The sequence below is a fragment of the Acanthisitta chloris genome, unplaced genomic scaffold (genome assembly GCF_000695815.1).
Source record: "Acanthisitta chloris isolate BGI_N310 unplaced genomic scaffold, ASM69581v1 scaffold14139, whole genome shotgun sequence".
NCBI lineage: Eukaryota > Metazoa > Chordata > Aves > Passeriformes > Acanthisittidae > Acanthisitta > Acanthisitta chloris.
Window position 1 is genome coordinate 59,224 of NW_008692078.1, and position 17,858 is coordinate 77,081.

At 43.9% G+C, this 17,858-nt stretch overlaps 1 protein-coding gene across 1 annotated transcript in view; it reads right to left on the reverse strand.

The window, feature by feature from the left end:
• Nucleotides 1–17,034, reverse strand: part of SMARCC1 (SWI/SNF related, matrix associated, actin dependent regulator of chromatin, subfamily c, member 1) — a 66,468-nt gene extending 49,434 nt beyond the window's left edge. Inside the window, exons 1-11 of the mRNA XM_009082515.1 lie at nt 16,961–17,034; nt 15,564–15,590; nt 13,430–13,511; nt 12,218–12,310; nt 8,607–8,676; nt 5,038–5,107; nt 3,726–3,801; nt 3,230–3,355; nt 2,216–2,334; nt 1,199–1,323; nt 349–408 (exon numbers count right to left, since the gene is read on the reverse strand). Coding sequence (XP_009080763.1) covers nt 349–408; nt 1,199–1,323; nt 2,216–2,334; nt 3,230–3,355; nt 3,726–3,801; nt 5,038–5,107; nt 8,607–8,676; nt 12,218–12,310; nt 13,430–13,511; nt 15,564–15,590; nt 16,961–17,034 — 922 coding nt within the window. The remainder of the gene's footprint in view (nt 1–348; nt 409–1,198; nt 1,324–2,215; nt 2,335–3,229; nt 3,356–3,725; nt 3,802–5,037; nt 5,108–8,606; nt 8,677–12,217; nt 12,311–13,429; nt 13,512–15,563; nt 15,591–16,960) is intronic.
• Between the last annotated feature and the right edge of the window lie 824 nt (nt 17,035–17,858).

A 17,858-nucleotide genomic window follows, 5' to 3' on the forward strand; every position in this document is an offset into this window, starting at 1 on the left:
CTTAACGAAGCTCGGGGAACCTATGACTCATCTTAATTCCTTGGGAAAAAAAATCAAATTGTGCTAGAAAGAGTTTGTATGTCATACTACAAAATAGTCAAAAAAGGAGTTAAAACAGGAGGGGAAAACTAAGAGGAAAACTAGCCTACAAGGGAACAGCCTTGTAACTGAAAGGGTCAATGCATTTCAGCTCGAATTCATATGAAAACTGAATTAATTCACTGCAACAGGAGAATCAGGGGTTGCTTTTAAAATGGAGAGATTTAGAACTATTGACTGTTGTGCCTGCATGTGAGACTTGACTCTGCCACTGGGGAGGAGGTGCTGGAGAGGGGGTGTGTGTTTTACCCAGGTCTGCTACTGTTCCTCCTTTCACCGGAGTGTTCTCACTGTCCTTCTTTGGGTTCACTGCAAAAGCGAGAGGGAAGCTGATGACTGACCAGCAGACAAGACAAAATGATCTCAGTCCAGCCCGATTTCACTGCCTTATCAACAAATAGCTCTGTTGGCTGTCTCTCTGCAGGTCAGGAGAGTTCATGTGTGCAGTCAGAGCACAACAGCCTGTTTGTCTGATCCTCTGGAATTCACAGCTGAGCACAAAGCAGCTTCTATCCATGGACTAAGCTCTGCACTCTTCCACCTGTCCAACACTTAACATGCAACTTCAAACCAAGTAAAACCCAAATGCTGTGAACCCCCCAAGTAATTTGGTGTCAAGAGCTCAACAGAAGGAATTAATTTTTCTGGCTTATCTTTACTTAACAGGTATTGCCCAGATCAACATTCTCTGGAAAGGATTAAGAGCTGAAAGCACTTGGCATGTTGCAGAGTTTCCACTCATTTCATGTCCTTATCTTGAAGTTTTCTGGAGCAAAATAATTCTATGCCCTCCCCCCAGACATGAACAAATGCTAAAATAGGTGAAATGAAGCATTTAAGAACATTTCTGAAAATGTATTTTTAAAAGTGTGTTTTGTAAATGTATTTTTGGACTTTAAATGTACTTTAAAAGGTCAAATGAAGGTAAATCTGTTGCCCTTCTCAGCTGCCACATCCCTGACTAGACAAATTTATGGGCACAGATCACCTGCTCTATGGCCACAAAGTATTTCAAGGGCTTGACATAATCCACATGTATTTTTAATGCATTTTAAACCATTTTTTAACACCTGAAGGACCCAGTGTTTGCATATCTTACCATTTTTGGGAAGTACCACTTCTTCTATGTTAGGTACTGGTGTGGGATCCTCCATGTCCTTGGTAAGATCTTCCTGCTCATCTTCCTCCTTCTGGCCCCTTCTTTTCCCATACAAAGCTGCTTGCCTAGAACAGAGAAGACAAGTCCTCTGCCAGATGTTCTCATCTGGATGCTGTTCAGATCCCAGGATTAAAGGAAGGATTAAAACTCCTCTGAAAATCACTTTGGGAACAAAGGTAGCACCTGCCACACCTTTCCTCACAGCATCTAACTCAGGCTTCACATCTGGAACCGAAAAGTAACCTAGATTACCAACTCATTCTTTCCTGGATGAAAAATTTCCAGTTTTGAGTTATTAGAGACCAACAGGTCTACAACAAGACCTGAACTTTTAGCTCAAAAGTGCTCCCATATATCCACACAAATCCCAGAATACTGGCACTTTTTTTTCTCTTTAAGATACCAAACTAGCACTGATAAACTTCCTAATCTGTAGGCCTAATCTTCTCTGTTAAAGCTGCATCTGAGAAGTGAACTTCAAAATCCTTGACTATATAAAAACCTCCTTGATTAAACTATATAAATTAAAACCTGCAAATCATAAATGTAAATTTACTCTCCATTTAACTTACTACATAAATAGCCTCCCAGTTAATTTATGGGGTTGTACTACATTTCCAAGCGTAAATGTTCCCCCTGAGTGCACCATGACAACTAGCTGGGTTATTTTAGGAGCAGTTGAGTAACTTTTCCTTGGATTAATTTCCACTCTTGAGGCTGCCATGAACCTATCACTGACACAACAAACAGGACAACCTGCAGCAGATCCTCCCCCACCTGCAGCCCACATATTTCCACAGTGGAATAAAGGAATTACACAAACTTCAAGGGAAAAATCACTTTAGTTCATCACAGAAATAATCGCTGTAACCTCAGGTGAGACTAGCAAAAGGTGACAGACCTCCCCATAAGCACTGCTTGAAAATTCACCTCAAATCCCATGATGTGGACACTCACCCTTTCTTCCCTGACTTTTTCCTGGACTCCACAGGAGTGGGAGGTGGAGAAGGAGAATGTTTTCTCTTCCTTGTACTTGCTGCTGCTTTCCTGTCTCTCCTCTCTGGACTCCTCACAGGCTGGTGGAGAAGAGAAACAGTGAGCTCATCCCAAATACTGGTCAGTGCAATGCTGAAGGCTTAACTCTTCCTTAATCCATCCCACCACAGAAGCTAAATGCAATAATATCTCAATCAGCACTAGGAGAGATTCCCAGTGAGCAGCCAGGCTTCAAAGTTGGGGGAATCTGTTTTCAGAATCCTGAATAACTTGGCATCAGGAGAGATACAATAATTAGCCTTTGCAAGTGCAGAGAATTTGGGAATCAAATATTAACTGATATTGTCTCACACACCCCTGGCTTCATTTAGGAATTCCTATCTTTTGCCATCCTCAGGAGAGGGGAGAAATAAAAATCCAAGTGCACACTTGTACCCCTGGATAATGTGTCAGAAGGGAATTAAATCAGACTGTGCTGTTGCAGGCACCAACTGTTCGACCAGCTCAACCTTAGCAACTTTGAATGCCAAAATGTGATTTATCAGAGAATCTCAGAATGGTTTGGGCTGGAAGGACCTTAAAGACCATTCAGTTCCATGGGCAGGAACATAATCTACTAGCCCAGGTTGCCACAAGCCCTGTCCAGCCTGGCCTGGAACACTTCTAGGGACAGAGCAGCCACAGCTTCTCTGGGCTACCTGTGCCAATGCCTCACCACCCTCACAGTCAACAATTCCTTCCAGTATCCCACCCAGCTCTGCCCTCTGACAGTGGGAAGCAATTCCCTTTTGTCCTGTCACTCCAGGCCCTTGTCCCAGGTCCCTCTGCAGCTCTCTTGGAGCCCCTTGAGGCACTGGAAGGGGCTCTAACATCTCCCTGGAGCCTTCTCTTCTCCAGGGTGAACACCTCCAGCTCTCTGTGCAGAGATAACAACCATTAATGTACCCACAGGTCCATTATCAGGCAATCATTCACCTCTTCATTTTTCATGGAGATTCTCTGGCGAAAACTCACTGATTTCCTGTTCTCATCTACCTCATAATCCTCTTCGTTCATCCATTCATTGAACACATCTGTGTCCAAAATCCACTTGGCATGAACCTAAAGAACAGAATAGATCCACTTGCTGATGCTTTGTGAGAAAAGAACGCCAGGGCAGACTTTTTCTTACAGGATTAAGGAGATATTTGCAGCTTTACCGGGGTCTAAATACCAAAATATCTCTTAACATAGTGATTTTGACACACTCAGGGATGGTTAAGTGTGTCCTTTTCACTCAGAAATTTAAGTATTTTGTCAACAGACCAAAGACAGACATTTCCATTAAGGCCCTGGAAATATCACTCTGCTTTTCCATATACATGGAAATGCAGTCAGTGCTACCCAGCAGCACATTAAACATGTCTAGCAGCACCTGAGCATGAGCTACACCAACACAGGAACTCTAGGAAGCTGTCTGAGAGGGACTTACCTTCCATGGCTTCTCAGGAATTGGAGGATCCTCAATTTCAGCATCTATTTCATTGGCATGAACCCAGGTGTCATAGCTAAAATGACAGGAAGCAAGAGAGAACAAACATGAGTCCCTTGGGCTGCTCAGCCAGAAGGATCACCTGCAGGAATGGTTGTTCAGCAGTTTGCACATCTGCTGGGAGAAAAGAGTGTTTTCCATAGGGAATAATCACTGGTTTGTGCTACAGGCACAAGATACACTGCAGAGGGAAGCGCTCAAGGCACCTAATGCACCTTATTAACTCCTGAACTTAAAACCAACTCAGTGGAGGCAGCTCAGCTTCAAACTGCAAATCTGGAGAGATTCAGGGGTGTAAAGGCAGTTCTGAGTCACCTGATCAAGCCTTGGCATGAAGTTAACTCACTTGCTTCTGTTCTTACGAATTTAAAGCAAGAGCTAGTGATTCCTAGAAGGAAGAAGTCTGCAGCCTCTTCTTCTAGAAACCACTTACATTCGCTTTTCCACATGCTATTCCCTCAAAAGTCTATTTACAAAGAAACTGCAGTCAGCAACAGCCAAAATATTTTCTTACCAACACCAGGCACTAAGAGAGATAGGTCATGAGCAAGGTACTATGTGTGCACAGCATTCCTCATGTTTATGCTGATATTTACAAATATACACACACAACACAAAATTGACTACTGATATAAATATTTACAGGTTCTGCATCCATATGAAGAGAAAAACTTCAGTGTGATTATTGCTCACTGAAATGCTCATATGAAATAAGCTTCCCGAGAATTCTGTGTGTGCAGAGCAGGTATTAGTGGCTTCAAAAAGTTCTTTACACCAAGTTAGAGCTGGGTTACCAATGTTTTGATGGATCTTCCGTAAGCTGAACTCAGCAACCAGTTACTGCAAAGGCATTCAAGTTACTGGTAGCACACACACTACATTTTAAGATCTTCCAGTAACATGAGCCTTCTCAAACAGATGTTTTAACAGTCATTTGCACTGGACTGAAGGCAACCCATGGAGTGAAACCCCTCTGTCAAAGCTTAAACAAGTGATCTGAAGTCCTTCCTGAAAGTCTACAGGAAAGACTCACTCCACCCTTTGAAATCTGCATCAATTTGCCACCTGTTACTTGTGGCTCTGCAGAACACTCTCCTTTGCCACCTCACTCACCTGCAGTCTCACAAAGGGATGTGCATATTTCATCTGTAAATCAATGACTAAGTCTTTTCAAGCTCTGGACATTGAGTTCAAGACTTCAACAAGCTTCAACTAAGACTTGGGGTCTACTTTCCTCCCCCACCTTTTTTACCTGTCTGGGAAAAAGCCCCAGTGCACCAGCACCTGCTTCTCTTTTTTCATCACAGGTCTCAACCATTCATCTGCAAAGGCAAAGAGGTCTGATCAGGGAAAGAACATTATTTCACCTTTCCACAGTCAGTGCAAAGTAACTGAAAACACCTCTGCTAAAAGTCTCTCGGTGCAGGTAACATTGTCTTATAGTTTCATAGAATATTATGGGGTTGGAATGGATCTCAGACAATCTAGTCCCACGCCCCTGCCCTGGGCAGGGATATCTCCCACCAGACCAGGTTGCCCAAGGTCCCATCCAACCTGGCTTTGAACACTGCCAGGGTTGGGGCATCCACAGCTTCCCTGGGCAGCCTGTGTGTTTCACCACCCTCACAGGAAAAACCTCTTCCCAATATCTAATCTAAATTTCCCCTCTTTCAATTTATACCCATTGCTCTGCTCCTTGTCACTGCAGTTCCTATCAGCCAATCCCTCTCCAGCTTCCCTAGAGCCCTTTCGCATACCAGAAGGTTGCTATGAGGTCTCCACACAACCTTATTTTTTTCAGCCTGAGCAGCCCCAACTTTCTTGGCCTGGCACAGTCACTTACCTGCATCACCTTTGCCATGTCTAGCTATGCTCTGATGTATGACACATATGACATGAATAAAATATTTTTAAAACTCCAATCCCTCTCCAGCTTCCCTAGAGCCCTTTCGCATACCAGAAGGTTGCTATGAGGTCTCCACACAACCTTATTTTTTTCAGCCTGAGCAGCCCCAACTTTCTTGGCCTGGCACAGTCACTTACCTGCATCACCTTTGCCATGTCTAGCTATGCTCTGATGTATGACACATATGACATGAATAAAATATTTTTAAAACTTTAATTTAATAAATTTTACAGGTAGAAGCACTAACCTCTGCCTGCTCATCTCTCCCTATCTCATGTCCTGAACTCCTTGGCTGGTTGGGACAAGAATGGGACAGAGCAAATCCTCCATGAGGACAGGCAGTAATGACTGAATATCCAAGAAATAACATGGAGAGAGACAAATGTCCCAATCTCTCCCTCTTTAGTAAATTTCTGTGTGAACAAAGACTAAACTTCCCAGACGCTTCCGGGTTAAGCAGTAAGTATTTCCCGTGTCTTCCTGTATCCTTGTTGGACATTCCAATTCCTGCCTTAATAACTCCCATTTCCAAACATCTTCATTCCGGAACTAAATTCTAGTCTCAACAAGTATACAATGAAAAAACAACCCAAAACAACAGCTCTGAAGGAACGATGTCAGGGCATTGGTGGTGACACAGATATATAAAAATTTCCAAGAGTCAAACAAAGCTTGAAGTTTTCTTCTGTCAGAGCAGCGAGAGCTACTACAGACTTAGTGAGCTGCACCAACACTTTGATTTTGCTGTGAGGCATTTACTCATTCTGACTGGGGTTTTCAAGGTCTTTTTTCCTTTAAACAACGTCATAGAATTCCAGAACAGTTTGGGTTGGAAGGATCTTCAAGATCATCCAGTCCCACCCCCTGCCATGGGCAGGGACACTTTCCACTAAATCAGGTTGCTCCAAGCCCCATCCCAGTCTTGCCTGGAACACTTCCAGGGATGGGGCAGCCACAGCTTCTCTGGGAAAACTGTGCCAGTGCCTCACCATCTTACAGCCAAGAATTCCTTCCCAGTATCCCATCTCTCCCTGCCCTCTGGCAGTGGGAAGCCATTCCCTGCGTCCTGTTCCTCCAAGCTCTTGTCCCAAGTCCCTCTGCAACTCTCTTTTAGGCCCCTTGAGGCATTGGAAGGGGCTCTCAAGTCTCTCCAGAGCCTTCTCTTCTGTGGGCTGAAGAATCTCAACTCTCACAATCTTTCCTCATAGCTTCATCCCTCTAATCATCCCCATGGCCTCCTTTGGACTCACTCCAGCAGATCCATGTCCTGTGCTCGAGACCTCAGAGCTGGAGGCAGCACTCAAGTAACAACCCAAATATCAACAATACAGCCCAGAGCAGCATTAAAGGAGACATCCTTAGAATGTGAACCTGTATCTATAAATCCCTGCTGGAACTTATGGCTCTTTCCTCATGGCAGTGCAACCAGGGGTTCAGAGCTCTGCAAGCTCTGACATACCCTGCTCAAGCCTTTTCTGAGAATGTGAAGTGGCTAAAGATCAGCACAAACCTGTGGCTGGGCATGGTGCTGCCAGAAGTACAGAGCACAGACAAGCTCCAGAGGACAAACAATCCCTGATCCCTGCAAACAGCAGCGAGCGCTTCCATCTAGTGGCCAGCACAGGCCAGGGAGTAGGGAAAAAGGGCTTTATGTTTGTGAAACTCAGACTCCACAACAATGAGCCATCAGACAATTAAAGGCATTTAAGATTTAAAAAATTAGAGCAATTTTTTGCTATTTGCTGATGGATGCAGCTGTTCAGTGGCTTCTGTGGGTCATGAGTACTTCATATAGAGGCTGAGTAAGCTATAATGCAGACAACCACCTCTACCTGTTACTGCATCCACCTTGCCAACAACACACAATGATGTGTATCAGCATTCCCAAAAGAATTCCTGCACAGACAGGAACACACAATCATGGAATCAATGAGGTTGGAAAAGCCTCAGAGACCACTGAATCCAACTGTCCCCGAGCACTGCCAAGGCCACCACTAACCATGCCCCCAACATCCACATGGATGTTAAATCCCTCCAGGGTTGGTGACTCCACCCCTGCCCTGGGCAGTCTGTGCCAGGGCTGGACAGCCCTTTCCAGAACGAATATTTCCAATATCCAACCTGAACCTCTCCTGGCACAGCTTAAGACTGTTTCCTCTAGTCCTGTCTCTTGTTCCCTGGGAGCAGAGCCTGAACCCCACCTGGCTGCACCTCCTGTCAAGGAGTTGGAGAGAGCCAAAAGGTAACCCTGAGCTTCCTTTTCTCCAGGCTGAGCCCCCTCAGCTGCTTTAGTCCCTTCCCCAGCTCCATTCCCTTCCCTGAACACGCTCAGGCCCTCAATGTCCTTCTTGTCATGAGGGGCAGTTTTTCCATCCCCAAATACTTGAGCTCCTCCCTTTCACGCATCCAATTAATTCCTAATCATACCTCACTCAACATTCTGACCTAAACCTACACACTGGGGCCATCACAGAAGCAACACATGGGAAAAAACTCATGGAAACTTTATCTTTAAGCCTCAACTGTCAGCGTCCTTTATTTTTAATCAAAGAGTATTTCTTTAGGTTCTTACAGGCCCTTTGCTTTTCTCCCCTTCAGCCTGCAAATTATTTGAGATAAACAGCATGGTTAGCTGTATTCAGCACTAAATAATGTCTCAATTTCCAACACATCCACTTAAGAGTCTCAGTGTAACACACCTGAAAATGCTGCACCCATTAAAAATGTGAATGTTACACCCAATAGTTTGATGCAGGACACAGTGATCTTATCTGGAGCTGTTAATCCTAGAAACACTCTTCCAAGGGCTCCCACGAACAGCCTGGGAAGACACTGAGTCTGTGTGAACACTCCCATTAACTCACAGAATTAAGCTACAAGACTATACCCACTTAAAAACTGAAAAGCAACTTTACCATCATCCATTGAGGTAGGACTTGGATAAACATGGTGGGTAGCCTTAGATTTCTCTTCAGTTACTGTTCCCTGTGGGAAAGGTGGAAGAAAAGAAGAAACTACATGAGATACTTTCAACATATCACCCCAAATGTCTTGGCTGCTCCTTTTTACCCACATCCAACAGCCTCGAAAATAATCAAGGTCAACTTCAATGCAACAATAAACACCTCCAAAAAGTGCCAGAAAAACGTAATTATTTAAAGTCTGCTGCCCAACTACTGTCATCTTTTTCTTTTTTCATCCCAAATTTTCCTCCTCCTTGTTCCCTCTGCCCCAGTTCTCAGGGTAAACTGTCCATCAGTCCATACAAACTGTTGGTGAATACTTTGTAAGAAAGCTCTGTAAATTTAAGTCCACATTTTGGGTTAAAACAACTTTTAAGTATGACAATTTAGGTCAGAAAAAGTCTATGAGAACCTGAACTAGTAATGGCTGCCTTGACTAGAACATTCTGAGTCTTCAGGCAAGGAAGAATAAACACCTTGTCTTTCAAAAAGCTTCTTAAGACATGGAACAAAAGGAATAAAACAGAAATACACTAACATGACACTACGGTGTCAAATACTCAAACACAAGAATGATTCATCTTCTTGCCTGTTTAGAATGTCAGAGAAGCAACAGAAGCACTTCTCATGCTTATGCAGATCACAAAATCACTGCGCCTGGCAAAGACCTCGAAGACCATTAAGTCCAACCTGTGACACATCAACACCTCGCCAACTAGACCAGAGCCCTGTGTGACACCTCTAGTCATTCCTTGAACACCTCAGAGAGGCTGACTCCACCACCTCCCTGGACAGCCCTTTCCAATGCCTGACAGCCCCTTCCAGGAAGAAATTCCTCTTGATATCCAAACTGAACCTCCCCTGGCACAGCTTGAGGCTGTTTCTTCTCGTCCTGTCCCTTGCTCCCTGGGAGCAGAGCCTGAACCCCCACCTGGCTGCACCTCCTGTCAGGGAGTTGGAGGGAGCCAAAAGGTCTCCCTGAGCCTCCTTTCCTCCAGACTGAGCTCCCCTGAAGCCCCTCCTGGTGCTTCAGACCCTTCCCCACCTCCATTCCCTTCCCTGGACACGCTCCAGCCCCTCAATGTCCTTCTTGTCCTGAGGGGCCCAGAACTGCCCCAGGACTGGAGGTGCCTCAGCAGTGTCAGCACAGAAGACAGGCACTGCCCTGGGGCTGGTACAAACCAGGTGCCATTTGCCACCCAGGCACCCTGGGCTCATGTCCAGCCACTGTCACCAACACCTTCAGGGTTTTTTCCCACTAGGACACTTCAATAGATGCTACGAGCAGTGGTACATAAGGAATTTCTCCACATGCCACAATTATACTCCTGTTGAACCTACATCATCATGCAAAATACTGTGAAATCAATACCCAACACTGCTTTGTGAGGCCAGCCCTGTCCCTCCCTCACATGGAGAGCCAGAGGGATTCTCCCACATGCTGCAGACAACCTCCAATCTCCATACAGGATGAGTCGCTCCCAAAGAGCAGAAACACACAGTCTGCAGAGGAGTTGTGTTTCGGAACAGTTTGTATGAAAATGTTATTCAGACCTCACATTCCCTAAATATGGGACAGATTTATTTAAGAGCAGGTGGGAGAGGTTCCAGCGAACAATCTGCAAACAGCTCCCTTGGATGGCAGCACAAAGAGGTGGGAAATTAAAAGCATGAAGCTGCACTGAACTGTGGTAGTGATATCTGGAGATACTCTGGTTTCAAGGGCCAGAGTTCCTACTCCAAGAGCCCCTAGAACTGGGAAAGGGAAAGAAGGAGCTCTGAGCAACAGCAAAACAGAGCTGGAAAGCAAGAAAGTGAATAAATAGACCTGGCATGAATGAAGAACTACCAAAGTGTTTGGCAAACAAGGATGGAAATTCTCCCTTCATTCCCCATGAGCTGAAGATGCTCTTGGAGATCCTTAATCTGAGCTTTGTGAACCAGATCAGTAAGTTTCATCTATTCCCTATGGTGCTTTAAAAGCCCCAAAGCACAACAAAAGAAAAGGAAGTCTCTCTTGGATGCTGTCATTGAATCGTGGTGTTGCAAGGGGCCCACAAGGATCGTCAGGGTAACTCCTGGATTCCTGGCTATCTTGTCTGAAAACAAAGGGGTGGATAATACATTTAAAGAGGTTTCTGAAAGGTGTAAGTGGATTATAAGGACTATTCCCTGTCTCTGCTAAACCCAGAATGCCTGGAAGCTGGAAATATAACAACACAGAAGAGTTCTCTAGCAACAGAACATTGTCCTCCAACAGACATATAAATGCTAAATCTCACTCAGGACCTGCTTTCTAGTTCTTAAATCCTTATTATGGCTCTTTCAGAAGAATGCTCAACATTTTTAAGGAAAACCAGACCAACTGTAACTACCAGGAATAGTAACAGCACCTTCATGAGCAGGGAGGAAAAACATCTTAGTGACACCTCTACCTGAAACCTCAGAGATGACAGTGGCACTGTGCTGCAACAAGGGGCATGGAACTCCTCTGCACTGGCTGTGTCAGAGCAGAGAGGATTTGGGATGTCAGGGAGCATGGGGGTGTGGTAGGGGAGACGTGACAGCAGCAGGTTAAATAAATGAAAATAATCAAGGTAGTAAGTAATAAAGTTAGAAACTAGATGAGAATTCAGAGGTAGAGCAAAAGAAAAAGGCCCAAAAAGCAGAATTCAGGACAGTTTCTGTTTTCAGCCTTCACATTCCTCTAGGGACAAAGCTGCCTGCTTTAAAAACCCTTTAAATCACTCATGGATACAGCATGCTGCGAGTGCACTATGGAATTCCTTTATGAAAGGAAAACCGACTCATTAACTCTAAATTAGGCAGTAACAACTACCTTGAATCAGCTGAATAACTAAGAGTAACTTGCAAAAACTTCCACAACTGAGGCTGAGACAAAAGTTCACAACACAACACAGGAAATATCTTGCTTTGGCTCCAGCTGTGAATTATCCTGACACAAAAGGCCATCAGACCACCCAGAGGTTATATTTCAGGGTATTTCTCTCAAGACTTAACATTTTGAACAAATTAAGCTAATGATCTTGTTCAGGTCATCATTTACTACCTCAAATTACGATGGCAAGATGTTGGCTCTCACAGAAATACACAGACTACTGAATGCTGCTCGTGTTCTGCTCAGCACCAGCAACAGAAAAGTAAAATACAGCAAAACCCAGGTATAATTTCTACATCCTCATGCTGTCCCCAGCTATCTGGGGACAGCTGTATCACACACCTGGAACAGCTCTATCAGACACAACCTTCTTCAACCTCACATTTGGACAAACTTCTCCTTTCTCTAAGCAGGTACTGAACAAAAAATGGGCTGAGACCTGCACCCACCTGACCACTTCAACTGCAGCTCCAGATTCTCATCTAGAGCAGAGTTAGGATTCAATTTCCATGTGAGGATGACAACTAATAGCATTTTACAAGTGACCTGCTGCTTCCTCATGTAGTCAGACAACTCCAGATATAACTGAAGCCCTGAACTCAGGCGAAGAGGTTTTCCCTCACAGCTGACAAACATGGTTCAAGATCTGCTGTTCGGCAGTTACCTGGTGACGTTTGACAATGTCCTTCAACTTATTGGCCAACTTCAGCTCAATGTCAGGAATGAGGTAGATGGTTGGTCTGCTCAGACAGTTGTTCTGGGGCAGAAAACAAAAGTTGAGTAAGAATTAGGTGATCTGTGACAAATCACAATATTCCTGTTCAGATCACCAAGGTTTGGAAATCAAAAGGAGCAGCTGATGGTGGAGCACAACAATTCCAACCCCAGGAACTCCCAAGACAGCAATATACACTTCTCAGATCTCCCACCAGAATCCAGGGATTCTGTCTAGCCCCCGCTGATGTGCTGTGAGCTCCATTAGACACGTGCCCACAGATCAGGGACTGTCACGCAACATGGCTGTTGCATCTTCCTGCTTTCACATCTCTAACAGAAACCACATCTTGGATGCCAAAGAATTTTTGAGAAGCTGTGGGAGATTTCACTTCAAAGGGAACTTAAAGTCCCCCGAGCACCAACTTCCAGTGTAGAATCTGTCCTGCTGCACTGCCATGCAAATTCACTCACTCCTACAGCACTCACAGGTATACGTTAATTTCACTTGGAATTTTAATTTTTATTATGCATTGAAGCCACTAGACAATGGCAAGAGGGCTTTATAACAAGAGCATTGCTGCTTTTTCTGTCCTATCTCCTATTTCCATTTCTAACAAGCACCTGAAAATCACATCTGGGCTATATCACACACTGAGCTTGGCTTCAGAGTGGGGAAAAAAAATAATATATTACTCCCGTGCAGCACTTAAAATAATTTAACTTCAAATTAGACTCCACACAGCTGCTTAATAGATAGAGGTAACAACTTGTTTAATAAAAGGGAGACTCTAAAATGGACCTTAACCTGAAAAAAGTCCAATTTAGATCAAACAAAGTCCCCAGCAAGTCAGCAACGGAACAGGTGAGTACAGAACCAGTTACTCAATCCCAAGGGTGCCACCTCCACAGGAACATGGGGACACTCCTACCTTACAGCAGGTTTTCCCTCACAACAGGTTTTTGCAGCCCTCTGCACATCCACAGAGTATTAATGAAAATACTCAGATTTTCAAGTGATAATATGGAATTATGACTAAAATGGGTGGGAAAGGGAGGGAAGAGTCCAATATTCCTACAGAAGTCCAGGACTCAACTCTTCCCTGAGGTGGTAGGTCTCCCCATGAGCACATAAGCACAGTTTTGGGTAAGAGTTTCTTACCTGCACTAGTGTTTTCTCAATGTTCATGAACATCTCCACATTCCGGTCCATCCGGGATGGATTCTGCAGGTCAAACCTCCTCCTGGGAAGGGAAATGATTCAAAAATGTTAAATTCAACTCCTCACATTCAACAGCCAAGAATCTTCCACGTCCCACATGAACAGTGTGTCATGGCAGCAACAGAGGAACACTCAAAGCACAACCACAAGTATTTCTGCTCCATTTGACAGCCCTCACGAGCAAGAAAAACCACAATGAACCAAATCAACAAAAGGAAGCTGATTTGTGAGATGTTTAGGGGGAAAAGGAAGGTTGACATTGCCCAACAAAATCCTCTAGCAGGGCTGTGCATTCCACCACAGTCACAAAGGATAATTTGACAGACAACCACGATGGATTTCAACAACTAGATGAGAAAAGTCATGAACAAGCTCTTAGGTTTCTCTTACTTCTAGTTGCACCCATCCATCAGCCCTGGGAATCCAGGAAAAACAGCAGCTCCTCTGCCTGATGTGAGAACAAATCACTCCCAGCACACAGGGAGCTAATAACCCATGTAGGCACTTTATCATCACTTTGATTGAACTCTCGCACTTAAAATTTGATATTTCATGGACAAATAATCAAAATTGTTGCAATAACAATGGAGATTTGTCTATATAAATGGAAGGATAACACAAAATCTGTGCATTTCTACTGGAGAGCACCACAAGAGCTCCCAAAGTCATTCTGCTGTACCCACCTGAACTGTGCATGTGTTCAAAAGTCATGGGTGAATCAACTCAAATGAAGAATTTGAGTGGTGATCCCCAAGAACCTGAAAGGTGGGACAACATCAGCACTACCTCCAGGACTCAGCACCATCAGCCAGGTCAGCAGGGCTGAACAGATCTGGGATTGACTCTTCACAATCCAGCCTTTTCCAAAGCACCAGGATGTGTTTAGGTAATCGAGTTGGTGAGTCTTAGATGTCAAACATGACCTGGTGCACTTCAACAACTCCCAGGTTTGGGAACACTCACTGGAGTGTGAGGTGGTGCTCAGGAGGGATCTCAGTGTGTGAAATCAAAGCACCTGCACACTTACCACAGTGAAAAAGCCATGCACAGCCTTACCATGCAGTGACTCACAGGCTTCAGGTTAACACCTCAGCTTAAGCCACACCAGTTCATTCCAGACCTTATTACAGTTTCTTACAAACACATCCTTGTTTCCAGTACAAATCCATTTGCAGTTAATAATGAAGGTAAGCAAAAGCAAGATTGATCTTTAGCCCCACACCCCATTACCACACCAGGTTGGCAGCACAGCAATGACACCACTAAATTAATCAAAGAAACTTGAGCTCAGACCACCAGTTTCTTCTCCACTTGAGGCTCTCTGGGGCTTCAGAAGGAAGTTGCCCATGCTGAGGTGTTGGGCAGCTCCAGAAATATCCACTAGCAGTGAGCGTTGATTTATTTGTGTCCTAAAACAGAATTAAGGACCCTTCCCTTCCCACTAAGGACATGGTAAATACATTAAACATAATATCTTGACATATTTCTTAGAATTATCTGTTTTTAAAGGGATTTATAACCTCTTTAGAGAGCACTGTGCATGCTAAAGTTCACACTGACTTGGAAGGAGTAGGGCCAGACACCAAGGCTGTCACGTCATGGCACAACACAATTTAACAGAGCATTTTACAGCTCTTATTGAGGATTTTTAGGAGTCAAGATTGAACCACTTATCCAGTACTCAGCCATGGTCTGTATCCAAAACATACAGAATGGTCTCATGGAAGTGAAGGGAGATAAATGTCAAATAAACACGAACACCTACTGAACTCTTGGTACTCATAAGACAAAGCCACTCAAGGCATGGAAGTTTGTCTCAGACTTTCACATCGGTTGCTTAAAACCTGCACTATGCATTCATTCAATGCTAAATGTGCCCCCAATTTCCTGCTTTTCACATCCACACTTAAGAGAAGCATTTCAACATCTTAATTAATAGCACTGTTTTAGCTACCCATCAAAAATAGCACTAAATCTTCCTGTCCTTAGTTTAAGTGATTCCCTCTGCCAGGATCTAGCAAACAGCTGCTTGGATTGCAGTGAGGGACAAGGTATGTCCAGCTGTCAGACATACCTATTATGACGAGGAAAGGAACTTCTCCTATAAGACAGATCATTCACAAACAGGTTAAGCAAGAGCCACAATGCAGACCATTGAAAAAAATAAAATCAAAAAAATCATATTTCAGGCAAAACACCACATATTATTTTGGTTGAGTCAGTGAAGGACACATTCCAAGCTCTAAGTCTGATCCTCAGAGTTAAATTCCAGGATTACTTCCCTCTACATCCCACATGCACAAACACAAGGCACTACCCACGCTAGTTCTGAGGCAGCAGCAAGGGAGGGAGAAGAGAGGAGGCAACCACAGAGCTCAGCTTTGCTGGCAAACCTCAGTGACTGACAATTTGGTAAAGAATATTTAAAAATTCATGAAGTAGAAGCCATTCAGTTCCTTTATCTTAAGGCAAAGAGATAGCAAGACACTCCTGACACACCACTCACAGGCATCATGTCCCAGGGGTTGGCAATATCGGAGTAGGAAAACACCTAACAGCAGCTCACTCCTCATCTCCACCCCAGATAGAGCTGACAGGAGTATATCCAACTCCTAGAAACAATCAGCCATTCAATTTTGCCTTTTAAGTGGCTCTACACAGCAACACAGCCAACTCCAGGATCAGATTAGAACTATTTAAATTCATACACAGGAACAATCTCTGCTTACTTTCATTGATTTATTTACATTTATTGACTTCAGATCCTCATTTTTTTCCCAATTTTCTCAAATATAGTTATTTCAAGGTCAGGTTGGATGGGGCTTGGACCAATCTGGGCTAGTGGGAGGTGTCCCTGCCCATGGCAGGGGGTGGGATTGGATGGGCTTTGAGATCCTTCCAACCCAAGCCATTCCATGATTTTATGATTCTATGCTATTGCCCTCTTGGAAAGAGGATCATAACCTAAAAACAAACAGGTTAAAACACTGTTGGGATGTCACATGGGTATTCTTCTCCAGGGGCAGTTCCTAAGTGCTTACACTCCCCATTTATGGAGGTGATAAACAATGGCAAACTGAGCACTTACAAGAATCTATGCGATGCTTCATGTTTCCCCAATTATAATTAAACTCTATAATCAATACAGTAACAGAGATTTATGTCCTACATCAGTTCTGGTTAATTTGCTGCCATACAGTGAGGAAATGCCAAAAAAAGAGCCTCAAGCTTGTAATTAACTCCCAACTCCAGAATCCAAAACTCAAAGTCGGCCAAATTCTCTTTAAATATAGAAGTGTGGGGTGTGTCTTTCAAATGCTACCATCAGCAAACCAGGAGAAAATTCCCTCTTCCCATCTCCACTCCCTTGCCTACACAGATTCTCCAGGAAGTATTAAACTTGTAGTTTGCATAAGCAATTCATGTGCTGATTTCATGCAAAAGGTGTGTAAATCACCAGTGACAACTTACCAGCCCTGTTCATTCTTATATTTGTACGCAGCACCAAGAATGTGACATAATGTACCTCCAGCTTTGAAATCCATGAAGCACTTTGCCTAGAACCAAAAAAACCAAAGGGAAAACACAGTGACATTGACTCATGGCATTATTTTAAACAAATGCAGACCCATCAGCTGCTTTGGACACCTAACTTATCACATCACTAATTTCCACATGAATCTGTTTCAGAGCTTCAGGTTCTCCTTTCAGGAAGTTTCGAGAAGAATAAATGCATCTGGTTTAAGCAGAGTTCTTGGTATTTGCAAGCACAACTTGACAAATCTAAAGGCTCCTAGTCCTTCCTTAAATGAGTAACTCGCAAAAATCCACACTGCTCTTTGAACACCCATTTTATAGCAAATTAGACTTAAAATTGCAGCTGTCAGTGAAGAATCTCTTCATCTGTGTGAAGCACATCAAACCAAATCATTAGGAATGAACATCTGAAGAGGAGGTTGAGGTATTTCACCTTCACAAAGCTCCTAAGGCTTCATTCACATCCCTCTGCCACCACCAAGAGCTGTTGGTCAAGAGCTGCAAAGGTCACTGTGCAGATCTGTCCTAAAATACCAAATCCAGCTCATTTCTTCACTCTCAGCCTTAGCAGAGCACAGTTGAGTCACCTATTTCCAAACAGGCACAAGGAATTCCACAGCTGAACCTGAAACAGGAGCACTCTAAGAGTCTCACCATGACCTCTCCCCAAAAGGCTACTGGAAAAGATTGTTCAGGCACAAAAAGGTCCATGTTTTTCTGACAGATTTCAGTTCGGAATTATCTTTGCTGTTTTCCTCATCTCTCTGGTCAGGATGTTTGTGACCAGGAAGACTAAGATGCTGTCAAAGTCATCTTGGAAAGGGAAGACATG